Source organism: Asparagus officinalis, chromosome 10 (assembly GCF_001876935.1).
Source record: "Asparagus officinalis chromosome 10, Aspof.V1, whole genome shotgun sequence".
NCBI classification, from domain to species: Eukaryota; Viridiplantae; Streptophyta; class Magnoliopsida; order Asparagales; family Asparagaceae; genus Asparagus; species Asparagus officinalis.
The window spans coordinates 64,604,423-64,625,500 of record NC_033803.1 but is presented as its reverse complement, the minus strand read 5'-3'; the positions used below and the strand labels follow the sequence as shown (position 1 = coordinate 64,625,500).

The window sequence follows — 21,078 nt, the reverse complement described above, 5'->3', positions numbered from 1 at the left end:
GGGAGAAACTACAAGTCCCGGAAGATCGGAAAAGTCGTAAAAACACAAGAAATCAGCGAAACTCAGCGCGCCGCGCGAGACGGACCAAACCGACCCGCGCCGGCGCGGGTCGGACAAAGCCGCCCCGCGCCCACGCGGGTCGGCCAAGGCCGACCCGCGGCGGCGTGGGTCGGCCAAGTCCGACCCGCGGCGACGCGGGTCGGACCAAGCCGACCCGCGCCCGCGCGGGTCGGTCATGGCCGACCCGCGGTGGCGCGGGTCGGCCAAGTCCGACCCGCGCTCGCGCGGGTCGGATCGCGCCGACCCGCGCAAGCGCGGGTCAGACTTGTCCTGCGCGCACTGTTTTGACCCGGTTCGGTTTTTGATGGTTTTTCTCGAGATTTGTTGGTTCCTGAGCATCCAAACTGCCTTGATATCATCTACAAATGACTGAAGATAGAGCCAAATCACTTGTTCTCATCCAAATAACCGCATTCGAGGCCTATAAATATGAGTCTAGGGCCTCCTTTCAGCGGGGGCGATTGATTATCAAGACGAGGAGGTGCTGCCGGATTGTGGAGTCAAAGGAGCACGAATTTCTGCGGGGGTTGACAGATCTTGGCGGGTTCTTCGGCATAAAGAAGGAGAGTTCGAGAGATCCGACTCTCGTTCCCGTCCGTCCCTTGAGATTAGGCTTGGTCTTAATCTCGAGAAGAGCCCTGATTTCGCTTGGTCGATTTCAGCGCTTCAAATCAAATACTTCCTTGGCGAAGGCGAAGCTCTGCCGAATTTTCCATCAACCGGATTCAGATCTAAGGCGGTCCACGGATAAACCCCGGCACAGGCAAAGATCCCACGCAAGCAGAAGACCGATAAACGATCTCTGCGTTTGTTTTGATGAGAGTTGTAAACTTTTGTTTTCATTGTGTAAAAGTCTTATAAAAAGACAATCTTTTTTTGTTTTCATTGTAACGATTGAAGTTGTAATGAATACCGCAATGAATACATCAATTTTCGACGCAAACACTAGGGAGAGGTTGTATCCGAGCACTTGAGAGAGACACGTCTAGTTCCAACACTTAGTGGGTGTAGAGTGGGATTACAAGAGTGTTGATTGTAAAGTTTTCGGTTAGCTAGAAAACCGAGTGTGAGGTGTAAACGTTATTCGGGTAAGCATAGAAAACCCGGTTGTGATAGTGGATTTCTCCCCAGGAGTGCGGAGCGGAGACATAGGACGGAAGGTCCGAACTCCGTGATCATTTGAGTGTGTTTGAGTTTGTCATTGGCGTATTTGCTTATGCATTTATCTTATATCGCCTATTGCATATTACTCTTGTATTTTTTTTCCCTATCACATTTATAGTTTGATCATATTAGTTGCCATTGTGTTAGTTTACATATCCTTGCATATATCATATTGTATATCTCTTTAGTAGGATATATCATCTTGTGCTAGTTTATATATCCTTGCATATATTTTTATCATATAGGATATATCTCTTTATTCATATTGCTTATTCTTGCTTATAATTCTTGTATATCTATCTTACAAGAATATATTTATTAATTAGTTTTAATTAGCATAAAATCAGATTAATTTAGCATAAGACCCTAATCACCCCCCCTAGGGTCTGACAATAACCTATCAGATAAGGCTCCTAAGATTCTGTATAGATAATGATACTCTATTTCTTGAGGTGTTCTCGGGATAGGAATGGAATCTGTGGAGGAAGATGAGGAAGATTGCCTAGTAATTGGTCTAGATGAAGATGGATTGTCTGGTTCTATGGTTGTTATTAGATTTAGAGTTGTTAGCCAAAATCTCATTTGGTTTTGCCGACGACAGAAATTGTTCCCATCAAACTTCTCTGGTTTAGCCGACATAATTTCTCTTGTAGCCATAATCTGATGATGAATGAATAATTTTGTTATTATAATGCAACAGATGTGATTTAAACATTCAAACAACAGAATCAAGTGTAACATGACAGTTTTATAAGACGTAGACTGTATTAACATAACAAACATAATACTAAACATAATACTAAAGATGCTAAACATGATATTATTCTAAACAGCTCAATTAGATTCTTGGATTATTAGGAACATTAGCTGTTTAGACAAATATTAACGTGAATTTTAAATAGTTGATTATTAAATCAGATAATATCAGATCACTATTGTAACTCAGAAATGAAATTGAATCAAAAGAAAATAAATGAAAGTTAGAAATACAGCCTGATGGTCTAGGTAGAAATACAGCCTGATGGTCTAGGCGTGTAAGGCACTGTCCCAAGAATCTAATTACCCTCTCTCGTACAGGGCTATGTGGCAAAAGTACTCGGAGATACAACGACCCTCGGTCAGACGACCTCCTTCTCATCGGCACAAGCTTCAAGAAGGCTTTGCGAATTCTTCTCGACTTTCAGGGAACCAACAATGATTTAACAGCAAGAACACGAAGATGAAGAACAGAGGAGGAGAGAAAATGTAGTGTTTTTTCATTGTATTCAAACTCTTGCAGGTTTAGGTCCTTTTATAGGGGAAAAACAACCGTTATTCATAAATTCACAATTAATATATATTTTAATTACTCGCCTATTTATCACGTTTTTAATCACGTTAATAAATCTTAGCTGTTACAAAATATTTCCCTTACAAAATAAATCCGCAAAATATTTATCACGTTTCCGTTACAAAATATTTCAGTTACAAAATAAATCCGCAAAATATTTATCACATTTTTGTTACAAAATATTTTTATTAATCACGTTTTTAATCTGCATTATATTAATTATGTTTTAGTTATTCCAATTAGCAAAAACAAAATATAGCAGGTTAAGAGCCCCTCAATCAAGAGCTGCATTCGTATCTGCAGGTCGTGTGCGCACGCCACCCGACCCGACCCGAACCCGAGCCCGGCCCGACCAGCGCGCGCGTGTGTGGTGTGGAGCATAACCTTTGTTTTCTTCTAGGCATAAGAGAGAAGTGAAATGCTTATAAACACCATTCCTTCCTATTCCATTTCCTATGTGGGACTAAATTTTCTCACTACAATGTTAAGTTTTAAGTTACACTTTATTATAACTCCGACATGTATTAGCTTCCCAACTCATGCATGATTGACTAGATATCAAGCTGACCCTGTAGGGAGGGAAAGAAGCCATGTCTATGAATTTTTTGGCTCGACCTACAATGGGAAGAACAGCCAGGGCTTCCATCGCCTCTTTGCTAAATCGAAGAACGGAAAAACGCACTTAATTACTTGTGATGAAATCGACCAAAAAATGACATTGTTTATGCTAATAAATATTTATTTTATTTATTTTATTGCTCATTGAATTATAGTATAATTCTCAATACTACTTAGTAATATATTATTCTATTTATACTAGTATTTTAAATATTTTATTATAATTCATAAATAGTTATTGTAGTAATTTAATTGGTTGCTACTAATAATTGTATATACTTATTTTATAAATATTTTATTATAATATTTTTAAACAATTAATAATCATAATATTATTAATAATTATAATTACTTAAGAAGGTGAGAATGTGCATAATTAATAAGAGTTTATATTTATTTAATGAAAGATTTATTAGAGATAATGTCATAGTTAGAATTTATCAAAAATTGAGAGGGTAAAAAAAAAAATAAAAGTTCTAACACCTCAATCATCTTTTTATAGCAGCATAGATTTTTTTCTAATTTCTTTTTTCTTTTCAAAATTTTTGCTAAATTAGTATCTCTACTTCTTTATTACTAAAGGAGAACAACAAAACATGTAATATGAACAATAACCTAAGATTATAAACAATAAAAAAAATTAAATGAATAACCAACCCACATTCTCCCACGTTTCCCCCATATCAGGTGCAGTTTTCCCTTTCCTCATTTTCTTAAAATCTCCGCTTCGTCTTCTTCAACTTCAGACATCGTATTCTGCCTTGAGAACTCAAGCTCCGTTGTGGTTTCCCTTTCCCCATTTCATCTTCTTCCCTCTTCAACAAATTCTCATTTCATCTTCTTCCCTCTTCAACAATCCTGACCCCAATCACATTAGCATCATACTTTTCCTCAGCAACAACATTGACATTAGTATCAAATCTCCTCTGTCCTCAACCGAGTCCAGCGCCGCTGCCTCCTCTTCAATCGGTAACATTCTCTCTCTCACTCTCTAAAAATTTCTCGCCCTAAAAATGTTTTGATTTTGTTCCAAATCACCTCTACTGCGGTTCTTTGTACCCTGGTTCGGACTCAAATCAATCCGATTTAAAAACCAAACATAGGGTTATCTAGGGTTCATTCTAAATCTAGGGGTTCCTCCATCGAAACAAGGGGAGGTTTCAAACCCTAGAAGGTACATAGATAAGAGGCATCAACCGAGAGATCTCAATCTTATCCCCTTTTGTTCTTCAGTTTACTGCATTAAGTTCACAGAGGCTCCTCAGTCTTATCCCCTTTTACTTAAGTCTATTCCCAAAGGCTCCTCACTAATATTGTTTGCAGAAGTGTAAGAGTGCTCATCAAAATTTCGTTTTTATTAGCTTTATGTAGAGTCACTATTACGCTTTGAAGGAGGATCTCCATATATTTACACTCTTTATGGATTAGGTGAACTCCCCCAAGTTTGAACTCATAAATTTTCTTCTTCCATTGATTAGATTTCGACAAAATTTTAGATGTCTTATGCATCCATTGATTTGTCCTTTGCGGGGATTTGCTCGCTTAAGTGTTGTTTACGGTGGTACCTATATGCTTAACAAACCAGAATGCAAGGTAAGAAAATTAGTTGCTAAGAGGGAAATTGAAAGAAAAGGGCAATTTTTTATGCATACTAATAATTTAAAATTTTGAAATCAATTTTTGTGTGGTTATTGGTGATCTTTTGTGCGCAGATTAGACAATGCTTCATTGATGATGATGATGATGATGGTGATGTTTACAGATTTAGTAGGACATAAAACAAATTTAGTCGCATAGATGGGTCTGTCTGGTTTTTAAGGGTTAGGCATCGGATTCTTTAAGATGTTGTTCAGATCTCTCTATTTTTTTGGAGTCAGATTTTGAACTTACGATTTCTTTATTGTAGAGCCAAATTCAATGGAAGAAGAACTTACATAAGAAAAAAGCAGATTTTTTTAATGTCTTTATATGAATATCCTCATTGGGCGATTGATAGGAATAACAAACATATGTGGAGGTTTTTTTTAGGCGGGATCTGAAGATACTAAATGAGCGTCTAATCATGTTAAACGGGGGGAAATGTGCAAACCTAAATCGCAAGGAGGGGTATGGATTCTCCACTTAAAAACTATGAATAAAGCTCTTCAAGGTAAATGGCTTTGGAGATGGATGTGGTGCTCCAACAGGGATTGAGTGGGAGTCACATCCGCTGGTCTCGGCCCGGGTATCAACCCTTCCAAAGAAAAACTCGCCCTCCATCAAATAAAAAAAAAACAGTTTTTACGGGGTACACCCGCGCTTAGGAGAAGAATTCTGTCTGACTGACCCTACTGAATGACTGAGCTATGCCATTCTGGAAGTCTTTCTTTGAGCATGCCGTGGAAGAACTACAACGCTGCTGCGTTGGCTAAGTTGTTTGCCCGAAGCTCTGTTCCTATCACGCAAGAAAGAGACATCTTTAACTGACATGGATCTCTTTCGGTCTCAATTCCCGTATTTCAATCTGGTCGGAAATAATTCCATATATTTTTACATGTCACTGAGCGATCTCCCTCGTATGGCAATGCCAAAGCAAAAGAGTAAATAACACATCAGTGTTGTGGAGAGACATTGTGTATAATACCTATTAATCTAATGTGGATAATTTGAACTGTGTGTGTCATAGCAGGTTTATCTGTCAAAATTTTGGAAAAACATCATGTGTCATAACATGTTTATCTGTCAAAATTTTGGAAAAACATCATCAATAATTTTAATAGCTTTATTTGTTGCAACTCATCTAATCTTAGGAAATTGATTTGTCCTTTGCAGGGATTTGCTTGCTTAAGTGTTGTTTACGGTGGTACCTATATGCTTAACAAACCAGAATGCAAGGTAAGAAAATTATTTGCTAAGAGGGAGATTGAACGAAAAGGGTAATTTTTTAGAAGGAACCACGAAAATGATGATCATTTGACCTTCCAATGGGGAAGTTTCAACCATTGTTTGCTGTTTTGGATGACAGGTGGAGTTTGACGAAAGCGGAAAGGCTTATGGTGTAACATCTGAGGGGGAGACTGCTAAATGCAAGAAAGTAGTCTGTGATCCTTCCTACTTACCTGCCAAGGTATATATACTAAATATATATCCATTAAAAAAGATTCTCATTGTTAAATTTAAACTTATTTTTAGTCTGTCCTTGAACTTTTAAGCTGAAAACTCTCTATTTCAACAGGTTCAGAAAGTTGGAAGAGTGTCTTGTGCAATATGTATAATGAGCCATCTCATCCTAGATACCAGTGATTCACACTCGGTGCAGCTTATTATTCCGCAGAAACAATTAGGACGCAAATCTGACATGTATGTTTCTTTATTCCCTTGGGATGTATATGACTTCTAAATCTCATGTTTGCTATGACTTATTAGTTATAACGAATAATAATATTAATGGCAATAGTAGTGGCAACAATAAATGGAGTGGTTCTCCTGACCGAATCCTTTAAAGACCCTGTATTACTTTTTTACTTCGATAAAGGAGGCATATCTAGAGGAGGCATATCTCCTCTCAAAAACTATTTAACTTAATTTACCTAAGTAAAAGGGAATAAGACTAAAAATAAGCCACAGAGGATAAGACTAAAAATAAGCCACAGAGGCTCCTCGGTCTTATGCCCTGTATTATTATTTAACTCAATTTACTTAAGTCTATTCTAGAAGATAGCCACAGAGGCTCCTCAGTCTATTCCAAGTAAAATTTCATATCATAGCTTTTGAATTGTAAATTTCAGAAGTTGACAAAGCTCACCGAGTTTTTAATTTAAGGTACCAAAATTATAATGGAACGTGTATTACATTTATCTATAGTTTGAGGATATTTGCATCGTTTTGAGCAAGCTAATAGCAATTTCAACGATTTGAGGGACTACTTTCATTAAATCATTAAATTAAAGAATTAATGAAAAGTTTGTGAATAAATATAGATTCTTGAATAAGAAAGAGAAATATAAAGTTAAAAGAAGAGTGAGTTTCATTGCAATTTTACTTATTAGTTTTGATATTAGTCCCTTAAATATTTTTTTTTGAATTATTCCCTTATATGTTAAAACTACTATTAGGTTCCCCAATTATTAAAATTAAACCTTCACATTATTGAAATCGTTATTAGGCCACCAATTTTCGTAAGGTGCTTTAAATAACCCTTCGAAATGCTACTTCTGCTTTTAATTGGAGGGATTGATTTGAAACAACTACTGAGATTTTGGGAAACTATTATCAATTTCAATAAAACAAGGGGCTAATTTCGATATTATTTAGGAATAAGAACACCTAATAGCAATTTCACTGATTTGAGAAGCCGGTTTCAAAATATTAAATATTTAAGGGACTAATATTAAAACTTGATATTATTTCTTGCTCATCTTTTCTTTTTTAAAATTCTAATTAGTATTTCGCAGATGAATGGATTCTAATTATTCGGTTCACTTCCACCACTATACTTCATATCTAAAGCAGAATACTTTATTTTTGTAACATGTTCAATATTTACAGAAAATCTTTTAGAAACCATGCTTTGCACGGGTCTAAATACTAGTATAGTTTAAAGGACAAAAGATTCACAATGATTTGAGTGTTTTCAGTAACCCAAAATGATTATAAATATTCATCAAAATACTAAATGGAACTTAGAAAATCACTACTACTATTAAAATTACAACTCAAAAAATCTAGAGGTTAGAATTTTTAATTGAGTTGCTAGCAACATGCATCAAAATATAACTATTACCTAAGGTGGTCAAGGCCAAGTTAAGCCAACCGAGCCTGATGTAGGCTAATATAACTATTGCCTAAGGCGGCCCAGGCCAAGTTCGGCCAACCAGGTCTGACATGGGCTGGGTCGTGCTACTTCTTTGTTCGCAGGTTTAGAGTGGAGCCCAATCTGACCCATGGGTCAGGTATATCACTGCCAGGTTGGGCCTGACCTGTTTGTGTGCCAGGCTGGGTCTTGACCCAAGGCGGGATGGGTCGGTTTGGCCCATGGGTTAAACTAGCCCACTCCTACCCCTAAGATGATCTTTGTTACATTATTGTATGGATTTAAAAGCTGCAAAGTTGCTATTCGCTAACACATTTCGGTCTTTTTTTTTGTTCGGATAGGAGTATGATAGATTGATTTTTTAATTATTAAAGTTTTTTTTGATAATTTTTTTAATTTCCCAAAAAATTAAGCAGGGTTAGAGAGGTAATTTGCCTTTAAAAATGATAAAAAACTAACAGTAGTTAGATTAGAGATAAGGTCAAATTAAATAAACCAAGCAAATTGAGAGATAAATTTAAAATTATGATGATTTGAAAGGCCAATTTAAAAATGCCTATAATCTAGGGGGTATTTATCTAAAAACCCCAAAAAAGAAGCTGAACCCATTTGAATGTGAAAGCCCCGGCACCCGAACCAAATTTGTCTTTTGCACATTTCCAATCATGTAGTTTGTACTATATTCAGGGTTAAACAGAAAAAAGTCAAAAGAGGAAAAAGGCCAAAATTTTAAAATAGATCTCATTAGTTATTTATTTTTAAAAATAACCCCTTTGAGATTTAATTACCATTTTCGACTCAGTTTCAGCCACTTGGCTAAAACTAGGTCGAAAATAGCAAATAAAATTTGAAAATTTCATGGGATTTAAAATCACATGTAGTGCCTGATTAACCACGCTAATGAAGCTGTAGAAGTTCAAAATTTTCATAGGATTTAAAATCCCATGAAGTTTAGTGCCTGATTAACCACGCTAAACTTCACAAAATTTTAAATCCCGTGAATGGCGGAAACCAGGTCAAAAAATGGTAATTAAATTTTAAAGAGATCGAATTTTAAAAATAAATTTCTAATAAGATTTTTTTTGAAAATTTATCAGAGGAAAAAAGGGAGAAGAGAGAGGAAGGTAGCGTTTGGTTCAATTTCTATAAACTATAGGAAAAGGAAAACACCCAAAACATAGATTTCCTTGTATTTCTTAAAAAGATTATAGAAAAAGTTTTGAGAAATCAAAAAGTACTAATTTTTTATTTTTTGTACTTTGCTTGTTTTGTTCAAAACAAGAAAATGAGCCCATTACTTTATAGAAATAGCAAGTTTTCATTTTCTTTTGTTTGATTACATATGCCAAATTTATAAAAAAGTACCAACTACCATATTTATCACTTTATAACGGCTAGTTTAATGCCTAATTTTACATTCTTAAATCTTATAAAATCATTCTATCCTCAACTATCCATGAACACAAAATTTCCACAATTGAAAAACATGAGTAAAAGTGCTAGAGACCGTGGTGACTCGTCAAGTTCATCAAATACAAAGATATGTATTTTGGTTAGAAAAAACTACAAATTCTATTAATATTTTCCCAATGACCAGAGTCTATTTTTTCCTTTTTTTGTAATCAGCATGCTCGAAAAATACCGCAAAAACCAACATATGAATAATTATTTTCATATACAGATGAAGATCGAGAGTGTGATGAGATGGGGGATATAATGGAAGAAGCAAAAATAATGCTAAGAGCCAATGCTTTGAAAGTTAGAGACCAAAACAGGTGGTGGAAGTGTCCTTATTGCAATGATATCCCCTACACAAATTGGAATATGAATGATCTCTTAATTCACACGCATGATATTGGTAACAATGAGTCTATGCCCAACATGGGTAAAGAGGGGATTGGCCAGCATCGTGGACTAGAAGTTTATTTACTTTGGTTAGACCGAAATCAATGATTTAAATGAATCATGTACCACTTTGGCAATTTCATGAGCGTAATTTGATATTTTCATGTAGAAATTTGGCTTAGCTAATGGTCTTTTATCAAAATTGATTGCCTCAATTGAAACGTACAAGTTCACCTAGATTGAGTTCTAATAACGTAGTAAAGAAAGTCTTATCTTATTATGAATATTGTAAATTAGTTTGCAATCTTATTTAGTTGACCATCATCATTCCCAAAAGCTCAAACCCAACAATATAGAGCTAAACAAGTTCGGAATCAGCATAGTAAAAAAAATAGCTACAACAGCTCGACAACGAGCACGAGTATCAACAAAAAACTCCACAATATAGAGCTAAACAAGTTTGAAATCAGCATAGTAACAAAAAATAGCCCCAACAACTCGATAACGAGCACGGGTATCAACCAAAAACTCCACAATATAGAGCTAAACAAGCTCGAAATTAGCATAGTAACAAAAAAAAACCCAGCCCAACAACTCGACAACAAGTACGAGTATCAACCAAAACCCCCCACAATATAGAGCTAAACAAGCTCGAAATCAGCATAGTAACAAAAAAAAACCCATAGAACGCCGACAAACGAAGGAGGAATGAGTTTGGGGGTGGGAATAATCGAGGACGAGAGCTGTAGGTTAGGAAATCTTGAGCGGGAGAATGAGTTTGGGGGCAGAAACGAATGAGGATGTCCTAGAATTTTTTCGACTTCTAGCGGCCACAAGAAAAGTTTTCAGCACATTTAGAGGGTGGCAATATGGTTATGGGGATAGGTTTAATAAGTTAATAATGAGTTTGTTAGTTTTTTGGGTGTTTTCCACTCATTTTGAGTGGAATTTTTTTTTTGTAAAATTGTACAGTTTTCTATACTTACAGAAAAGTTTTATGTAAATTACTAATTGAATCGCACACACTTTATAGAAATAATAAAAAAAATTATTTACGAAACTGCCATTCTCTGATCTTTTCTCAAAACCTTTCTATAAAAGACCCAAACCAAACGCCCCGAAGAGGAAACAATCATTTTCCCCCTTGTCTCCTCTCTCTCTCTCTCATCTCGTTCCTCTCCCGCCATTGATCCCCAAGCATTGACCTCCCGCCATTTATATCTCTAATTCACTGCTAATTTTTCCCGCGGAATCGGGAGGCCTCCTCCTCCTTCCTCGATGGGTTGCTCCTCCTCTCTCCCAGGTCTCCTCTCTTCCCCCCGCTCCTTTTTCCTAGGGTTTGTTTTCACGACTCCCTAATTCTATCTTTTTTTGATTAATCAAACGTTTTCTTCGTGTTAGTTGAACCTATATCTGCAATCTTCCCTAAATTTTCGAATGATCCGCATGGAATTCTCGATTTTTTTCGTTTTTTGGGTTATTTGCGCTTTAATTCCCTGAAATTAGGAACCAAATTAGGGCTTTGTGGATATTTAATTGTCAAGATAGAATTTTTGGGTTTTTATTGCTAATTGGATTCAGTTTGGAAACTTTTTCAGTAATTCTTATTGGATGGGAATTCATTCACTGATCAGTTAATGCAGTATGCTTTTCTTTCTGTGATGTATCTATCATATCTGTCTTTATGCTTTCGTCATATGTCAAAAGAAGGCATAAAATTGCTGTTGACTTTTTCGCGCATTATTTTGTGCTGTAGAGTTCGTTTTGTCATTGTCGTCATATACCTTGGTTATTGAAATTCTCCTAGTATTTGGTAGAGTGAAGACAGTGATGTATGGTAATCAAGCTGACTGATTTGTTTTATGTCCAACTCCCATTTTCATATTGTACTTAAGAAATCCTGCATCAAATACCAGGGAGCAAAATGGTGGTGGTTCACTTTATTTTTACACTATATTGTTCACAATATTATCTTGTCTGAGGATCAAGTATCTTGCACCTTTTTAATCATCAAGGTTGTCTCGTAATGCTAGCTTTTATTGCATGATTGACTTTTAGCCTGCAAGGAACTATTATTTATTTCTTTCCTCCATTTTTTATCATTACAACATTACAATATTAATTATCTGTAGTTTATGAAAGCAAATTTGCTGATATTCTATACGGGTAGTTTTATCAGACCTGTGAATGGCCAATTGGTTAATTTTCAACATAAATGCAATTCAGTTTATTGTTATATCGAAACTCCTCTGTTTTTCATTTTAACTGCAATTCCAGTGTAGAAATTTTAGATCAGAAAATATATTGCAGAAGTTAAGAGGTGAGATATCTTTGTTTTGTCAGACAGGAAAGCTGGACGTTTGGACAGTCTGAACAGAGAGAATTCTGCAGCTACTGACTCCAAAAATTTGCGTGTCAAGGTACCTAGTTAGTTTTCTCATCTTGACAACTTGGACTAACTTGTCAAGGATAGTTTTATTGATTAGTAACTTGATATCAAGGTTTTAAATATCGGATATTTGGTAAATATCGGACATAAAAAAATTCATATCGGGTTGCAGATAACGGGGAAATATTAGAGACATGTAGTGAATATTGAAATGCCATATTGGATGATGTGCAAATATAATTTTGTCCTAGAATATAATCGAAGCATGCTTAATGAAATCTAAGCATAAAACTATAATAATATATGTTTAGAATCACTAACTAATTATAGAAACTTATTTATGGAAAAGAACCTACTAAAATTTGTTGAAGAATTTTAAAGAAATTTTATAGAACTATATTGTTTTTGCGGCAAGCCATATAAAAGGACATATCAAGCAACATATCGGCCATGTCATGATATATCGCCCCAAAATTGGTAAAAAGCGGTAAAGGATATTGCGACCATGTTGTTTTGCGGTAAGCCTTATAAAAGGATATATGATGGATGTTTAAAACAATGGTTGATATTGTGTCCCCAAGGACAACGTTCTGCCTAAATGTTTACCTTGTATAGTTCAAGCAGAAACTCCTAGTTTGCTTGTTGAACTTGGGTGGTCAAAATTGGGATTGCAAGTCAATTGAACTGCAAGTAGCTATATTGTTACTATTTCTCCACTGCACGCGGTGCATGCATGATGAAGTACACATTTGTGTGAAATTTAGAAAATGCTATTAACTGGAGTGTTGACCGGAGTCTTCCAGTCAAGGGGTAATTTCATTAAACCCCCTTATCTTTGGAGGGTTTTGCACATACTTCCCTAACTTTTTAAAAAGAGTTTGCAGAAATGATAACTGAAAGAATAAACAATGTGCATAAGGATAATTTTCAAGTTTCCAAATTTTTTTGTAATAGATAGGATCTGATGTAATTCGGTAATATTTTTCTAAATATGGACTTCTACGGGAACTTATTTGGCTATGAAAGAATAGCAAGAAATCACCCCTCTATAAATTTATGTTATTTAGAATTGGTTTAACTCATTGCTGTCACAGCATTCATCAAAGCAAGACTTCACGAGCCTTGCACTAAATCAAGAAAGACTTTTAGATCCAAACTCTCAACAAAGTAAGAAACATTCTAAATCTTTTTGTATTCAGAATTGAAGGAGGTAGTGCAGGAGATTTGATATTAAGATGGAGAAGATGAAGGTTTGGTTCATTTTTTGAGGTTGTTTCATATTGCGAACGTGATGGAGAAATGTAGTTAAGGTTTTGAAATAATTTGGCTATAATATAAATGTGGGGAGGTGGTTGGTTAAGTTTTTTAATAGAGTAATAGATTTAGCTTGAAATTTGGATTGTGAGGGCACTGTTCGATGAAGTAGTTTTTGTTCTCCGTATATACTGTTCTAAAATTATGGGGATTTGTGAGTATATTTTCCTGGGATACATTTGGAGTTTTTATGTAAGTGTGATGACACAGGTAGAACACCAGAAGATGGGTTTTCTTAAATAATAGTATAGATGTTTTGTTATCGTGCTAGGTGTACTAATTGGTGGCCTCTATTTTTTGATTTCTTCTGTGATTATCTTAATGCTTTTAGCATTATTTCTGATTTTTTGTCCCTATGATAACTTGTATCTTGAGTAGTGCAGAAGACTAAAGCTTAGGAAGTATACAACCTTGTGTGAAACCAATTTCTATTTGTTGGCTATTTGCTTGATGTAAATTTGATCACTTTATGCTTTCTGCTCTGATCATGCTTCTTGTGGAATTTTTTGGCCTGCTTATATAGCTTTTTGTCTGCATTTTAACTTATTTTATATCTTCTTTTGAATGTACAATGCAGCTGGTATTGCTGGGAGATTCAGGTGTTGGTAAGAGCTGCATTGTTCTTCGCTTTGTTCGGGGTCAGTTTGATCCTACTTCCAAGGTAAACCCTTTTAGATCAGTTAGGAGTCGTCTTCCTATCAATCTGTTGGTCTTGTAGATGCTTCGGATTAATAAAAAAAAATGTTACCTTGCTACTATTTCCTGCATAAATCCTTTTTTTGTTTTATCTTTGGAGAGCCATTGCTAAACTTTAGAACTATTGTGTCCCTTCTGCCTCTATCGTACTCCTACCCAGAGGGCTCTTCCTTACTTTATACTCAATTGAATTATGTGTAACTTTGTGTGAATGCGTTCATTTCTTATACAGCCATAAGTATTTTTCCGACTATCCATTTCTACATGTTCATTTCAGATACTGCCGATGTCTATTTTCCGCCAAAATTTTGAACTGTAAACTGAACTGCTTGTGTAGTTGTCTTAGGAAATCTTCCCATTAAGTCAGTAGATATCCTGGTCTCGTAGCACATTGTAAGAACGTATCTGTTTTAATCATTATGTCGTGATTCTATGCCCATCAACTTTACTGAAAATGTCATGTATCGTTATGTGTGTATTGGGTAAAACATTGTTAAGATATTCTCCCTGTACAACTTATTACGGTCATCTGGTATTAGGCTGCAGCCATTTGTAATGAAATGGAATCTTAAGAAATTGAAAACCAAAAACAAAGAAAATAAAAGAGCTTATCTGATGTGTAGTGATGGGATACCACAACTAAAAAACATCAAATGAGTATTAACTAATTAGTTATAACATGTTCATACTCTTATGCTGCAAATTGGACATTGATATATGTTGATTACTCTGGTTTTTAGGTCTCATAACCCATCAAAAGTAGCATGTTCCAAATATATGGCCAACATCCCTCCTTTTCCCGCTATGATAGTGAATTATCTTAAGTAGCAAAATGCTCACTCTTATGTATTGCTTTCCACCTTGTTTATTTTTATTAATCTACTTTAGTTACCTTTTGTGCATCCCCATTTTGCTTATCTATTTTACTGTTTCAAACCTGGGAACATCTGCATATCTTTAACTTTTCTCTAGTCTAATAAATTTATACAACGGCATCAGCAAAAGACTTCTCCATGAAATCTCATCTCCTGTATGCTTCATAAGTTCGTTTATAACTCAAAGAAAAGAGACAAGTTAAATTTCAGATTCAAAATGATAGCCTACAATTTATTACAATTTAATCACTTTTTAGTTTAGAAAAGCCATTATCTGTTTATTGATTGGTATTCATGGTCTTATTGTAACTGGTTTTAGGTAACAGTCGGTGCTTCATTCCTATCACAGACATTAGCCTTGCAAGACTCTACGACCGTTAAGTTTGAAATATGGGATACTGCTGGCCAAGAGAGGTACTTGTTTAAAGTGACCTTCTTTTAATTCCTTGTGTTATTGGTTTTGTTTAAGCAATCCTAAAGATCAAATAATATTACTATACTATTAGCTAATAACTAAAATCAGACAAATAACTTGAACATCAAAATCTAACACGAAAGTTGTCTATATCTTCTAGTTGTCGTCCCCGTCAGCTAACAAGAGAGGTGGACTTAGGGTGAAGAGGAGGGAGCAGTACAGTAAGAAATTGTAGGGGAAGAGATGAGAATGAAGGATAAAGGTGGAAGTGGAGACATTTATATAGAGAAGAGGGTTAGTGGCATCTCATAGGAGATTGCTGATGAGAGGGATGAATATGGGTTTAGTTTCAGGTCCGTGAGTTTAGAGGTGGATTCTTAAATATAATGAGTATTGGGCCTCCCTCCAAAATTATAAATAGAGACACGTGGAGAAACATGTGCTTAGCTCTTCCTTATTCTTCAATTGCTGGATTGTACAAGATAAAAGTAGGGGAAAATAGGAAGTATGAGTCAATAGTGAAGATTGTATTAGCTAATATTTAATAACAATGTTGAGTTGGAGTTAGTTGTTGATAAATTATTACTTCATGCTGACAATCCAGTTTTTTCAGAGAATAGAGAACCCATGAGGAAAGAGTAAAAGGGACATGGAATAGGCTGTCTTGTGTGACTTAGTCTTTAGATGTCTCTTTTTACAGACACTTGTGAGGTCAGAACATTATGTGACTACACATGATTTTACTTTCAAGTTATGGCTTTGAAGATCAGCACATACCAAATATAGTAACTCCATTTACATGTTAAGAAATTGAGGGGTTTAATAGAAGTCACACAACACACATTGACTTTATGTTATGTGTTCTAAGTCTGTGACATCTTTATCTCTGTTTTTTGGTTATTATTTTTGAAGCAAGAACTTTTGCGGTTGCATGCTTTAGCTATTCAAACAATCATTTGTTCTTGATATTGGCTCTTTTGGTCAGATATGCTGCATTGGCACCTCTTTACTATCGTGGGGCAGCTGTCGCAGTGGTTGTGTATGACATAACGAGTCCAGAATCATTTAGCAAAGCACAGTACTGGGTTAAGGTACTCTGACATCATCCATCCAAGTAACTAATAGTTGATATCTGTTGATAGATATTATATTAAAATTTTCAAAAGCTGATATAATTTGAATAGAGAGGAAAAAAGTTACATATGTATTCAACTATAGATGTCCCACAAGCTCACACTAGTACACGGTAATTGAGATAGAGGTGAAAACTTCCAGATACACAATTCTAAAATCACACGGGTTCACACCACATGATGAGTTGCACACCTTCATACATAATTACATACATATGCACGTGTGTATGGAAAGGCATATGAGTAACTACTCGAGGAAATTTTCCTTCACCGGTCCTTCAAAGTTGCATGGTGAGCTTCTCAATGGATGTATATTGTACTCTAGTGCTTTAGAAGACATGTGAATGAAAAATCGTGATGTAAAAGAAAAGGAGTACAAACTACGTGTATGAGAGAGGACTACCACTAGCTGCTGTAGGAAATTTCCTACGATTACTTAAAAGTGCACGATGGACTAACCCAATGGATGATCTCCCATCTAGCATGTTTGGAACGGTATATTAATAAAAAATCTTGTGATTTGAATAAACTTTTGATTTATATATCATGTGCATTTATTTGCTATATTTTTCATATACCAGTCATTTTTCAAACATTTGATGCATTGGTGGATAGTGTCCAACCCTCTTATTTTTGTTCAAGAAATATTTAAGAGGATTATGATCATGGTGAAAGCATGGTCTGTTGGGCACTTTGCGGGGTTTAGCATAGGAAAATTCTCATACAAACTGCCAATTTTCCATAATGGCATATATATAAACATGTGTGTAGTGTGCTTTATTTAAGAATAAGCTAAATGACCTGCTATTGGTGATTATTTGATTATGACTTGATGATCCCCGGATGCAATGAGTTTTTGTTCTAGGTAATTTATATTTTTAGTGGATCTAGAATTATAACTTGAGAGAAGAATCCTTAAATTGTGGTCGATAATATCCAAGTATTCTATACTATCAATAGTAATCTAACTCAACACTCTCTCCCCGTATGTGTGTGCAGCATCTTTAATATTTCTAAGGTATAAGTAGGCTGACCATGCCCACCTTCAAAAGTACATGATATTTCATCAGTTCGAATGAATTTTATCCGTTAATGTTGATTTACATGTCTTGAATGGCGAACAAAAAAATTAGGCATAGAGTTATAATTTCCCATGCCTCAATTAGTTGCAAAATTAATTAAGGTAATGACATTAAACATGGGCTTATTGAAACATCAATATTTTATTTACATGCGTTAAGATAAATAGATCATGATGAACGGAATGAATCATCCGTTAGCATAGTTTAATGCATCAAGAAGTCCCTTTAGTTGCAATGTTGTACTGTAAAAACCATTGATTTTTACAACCACTTGATGCATGGGTAATACATGCTTAAGATGCATGACTTTTCATTGTTTGCTTTTTTGAAACATACATATCTACTTGAATGTAGTTGATTTTCCAAATTTATTGCGTGATAAATGTTTTTGTAAGTGGGCATGACTTAGCTACCTATGCCCTACACACACAAAAGTTATCTTTTACTAATATCAATGAATTATTCTTAATAATTATTCTTAATGACACTTATTTTTGAAAGAGTGAATTGAATAAAGATTAAGATTTTCCTCTTTGTGAGTGAAACATTTTAGTTTATGTTTATGAACACCAGCGCAAAATCCTTCGCATTCCTTTTACTATAAACATCCTAGTAAACAGGAGAAGAGGAAATACAGTGCACGCTTTATTAAAAAAGTATCATATGTTTTATTAACATACATTTCCTTACACTTTGTCAGTATTACTACAGTTTCATGGGATGATAAGATTGGCTGTATTTGCAGTATGTGGCTATTTGGCTATATAATACTTGGTTGGTAGATGACTTCTATATTGCGTTACTAGCAACATATGATTACTTGAAATGTGGCATGGTCTTGTTATCTTTTGACACACACACACACACACACACACACACACACACACACAGTAATACTGCATTGATAAATAGCTAGTCATTTCCTGTGGTACACTTTGCCTCTCCCTGTCTCAACCGTTGATATTAAGGTTTTATGAAGTTTGACCTCTAACAGGAACTTCAAAAGCATGGAAGCCCTGATATTGTCATGGCATTGGTTGGAAACAAGGCTGATTTGCATGAAAATCGCAGTGTATCTTCTGAGGTAATCATACTTCTGAAAACATGCATCTCATTTATAGTAATTTATATTTTTCTGTTGTCTTGTAGTGAAGAACTAAGAGATCTGATAATTTATTTTTTGTAATTTGAAGGATGCACTAGAATATGCAGAGAAGAATGGGATGTTCTTTATTGAGACATCAGCAAAAACAGCAGATAACATCAACCAGCTATTTGAGGTAATCGCATAGAAAATTTGTGATGTTTGCTTTAACATTCAAGTCCTTAGTTTACAGGGAAGACCTCATGTGCCAGATGCATGCTGGTACTTTCTGGAATTTGCCCCTATGATATAGTAGATGGCCTCGTAATTCAAATCCTAATTGGGTTGGGGAAAAACATATAAATATTGTTAATGTTATTGAACCATATCCATTTTTGAGCATGGTTGTTTAAGAGCTCCCTTAACCAGACTATCGTGAAATGTATACCATCGCCTCTTCCTTTACAGTAGTAACTCTCTTGTGGATGTGTTCATGACTATGCAAAAAAAGACTTTCAGCCTGTTTTTTGAACTCATCGAAATATCAAAAGTATATTGGAGTCATCATAAGTTTGGCCTCTCTTCTATGTGAAGCAGGAATAAACAGGACACATAATTATTGAACATCTTTGATGATGGTGAATCCACGAAGGAAAAGAGGTTGGTTAAGTCTATTAACAAATGTTTAAATCATCATAGATTAACTCTTTTATTCAACTCTATGAAGTGTCCATAGTGGTTGATCTGCTCCAAATAATGACTGCAGCCTGCAGAAAAGTCATATGTACTTAACTTCCTTGATTGATGTCAAGGAAAGAAAGCTCATAGGTTAATCCATGACCAATCTGTTTATGAAGGGGATTTTATCTCCACCAGTTATTTCCTGTATTTACATTTCAGTCGTAAGTCAGAGGTAATCTCTGCAATTTGCAATATATGGCTCTCCATGGATTATGAGTGTTCTGGAAGCTTCTTGAAGGTCCCATGATCCATACCTCCTCGCTTTCTTCTCATAAAACTAATATTTAATAGCGATCTCGATTTGCTCTTTGCCTTAAACATATATGGCTCTTTAACATGAAGGCAGGAAGCTTTAGTCATTTCTACAGTTAGTTACTCTGTATTATATGTTATTACTCTGTGTTATCTGTTAGTCTAGCTGTTCTTTGTCCCGCCAATTCTCATCTATTGCACTTGTTCTTTCAAGCTGCTCCAGCATATATCAGGTGTAATCCCAAAAACGGTAACTTGAGGAGACTAGTTAACATTAGTTTTTTTAAAAATAAAACCTGGAAGTCTCCCTTTAGCCTGGAACTTAGTTGATCTTTAGATCAGGTTAAGCGGTCTGGAAATGTCAAATGTAATGGCTTTGCATATATCTAATCTTACCTCTATTAGGTTTCTAGATTTATGCATCCATTCAAATTAACTAGGATTAGACCTGGGCTAGTGATACAAGAAACATTGCACAAGATAAAATATATTCCCAAAATATTAGGATCTGTGCAGGTTGCGCACATACTTGTCTTAATATATTATTTCCTTTTGACCTCTTATAGTTTAGAATCAGCTTCTCTCTATCACCTTTCATACAGGAATCTATTTGTGTTAAGTTTAATGTCTTGTAGAGTGCTTAGTTTGCAGCAGTTAAGAAACAAGAGGCATCTACTCTATACTTATAGGAGGATCCAAAGAAGCACTATTCATGCTACAGTAAATTATTGTAGCGGAAATGCTTGTAGAGTGCTTAGTTTGCGATATCACTGTAGCATTTTACAAAAAATCTGTAGCATTTAGAAAAAGAATTACTGTAGCAGAAATAAAAAAGGGAGGGGTGCACACTAATAGTCCTTTGATGTCTGAAAATTTATTTCCGTGTAACATCACTATTCACTTAATGCTGTTGATACTTGGGTCTTCATGCTGGGTTTTCATCCTTTCCATCGAGTTTAGTTATATAGTTCTTGTTTTTTTTCGAACTTTATTTGCTGCCACATCATAGTGAACAATCAAAATCAATGAATGCTTTCTTTTTGCGAATTAATTTCCGTAAGGACATTAATCTGAAGTTGCTTCCTTTGTACAGGAGATTGCAAAGAGGTTACCTGAAAAGCTTTCAACGTCCACATCCTGAGGATCAGTTTTGAGTAAGTTATCTGCATCATCTTATACATAGTGATGAGTCGTTTCATGTATTGAAATAGTGAGTTTCCTGGTGAGCTTGTAATATGTACTATTTTAGAAGTGAAATTTCATTGGTATATTGTTTGTTCATAGAGTG

The 21,078-nt window shown here is 35.2% G+C and overlaps 2 protein-coding genes across 4 annotated transcripts in view; both read left to right on the top strand.

The window, feature by feature from the left end:
• Positions 1-6,551, top strand: part of LOC109826821 (guanosine nucleotide diphosphate dissociation inhibitor At5g09550-like) — a 24,480-nt gene extending 17,929 nt beyond the window's left edge. Inside the window, exons 2-5 of the mRNA XM_020393842.1 lie at positions 4,534-4,614; positions 5,984-6,046; positions 6,177-6,278; positions 6,387-6,551. Coding sequence (XP_020249431.1) covers positions 4,534-4,614; positions 5,984-6,046; positions 6,177-6,278; positions 6,387-6,551 — 411 coding nt within the window. The remainder of the gene's footprint in view (positions 1-4,533; positions 4,615-5,983; positions 6,047-6,176; positions 6,279-6,386) is intronic.
• LOC109826018 (ras-related protein RABF1) lies at positions 10,941-21,073 on the top strand. Of its 3 annotated transcripts, XR_002243156.1 has the most exons (9): positions 10,941-11,112; positions 12,153-12,229; positions 14,090-14,173; positions 15,403-15,497; positions 16,484-16,589; positions 18,708-18,797; positions 18,907-18,993; positions 19,395-19,457; positions 20,884-21,073. XR_002243156.1 is itself a non-coding variant. In XM_020392966.1 (8 exons), exons 1-8 carry the CDS (start codon positions 11,088-11,090, stop codon positions 20,929-20,931), a joined length of 609 nt encoding a protein of 202 aa, XP_020248555.1. In that variant the 5' UTR covers positions 10,941-11,087; the 3' UTR covers positions 20,932-21,073. The 3 variants fall into 3 exon arrangements, 2 of the variants coding, with proteins under 2 accessions (XP_020248555.1, XP_020248554.1); XM_020392966.1 differs by lacking the exon at positions 19,395-19,457 and having other exon boundaries at positions 20,887-21,073; XM_020392965.1 differs by lacking the exon at positions 19,395-19,457.

Coding starts and splice junctions, on each gene's coding strand:
- LOC109826018 (XM_020392965.1), top strand. CDS start 11,088: ATGGGTTGCTCCTCCTCTCTCCCAG. Junction 11,113..12,152: donor TTGCTCCTCCTCTCTCCCAG/GTCTCCTCTCTT, acceptor TTGTTTTGTCAG/ACAGGAAAGCTGGACGTTTG. Junction 12,230..14,089: donor CCAAAAATTTGCGTGTCAAG/GTACCTAGTTAG, acceptor TGTACAATGCAG/CTGGTATTGCTGGGAGATTC.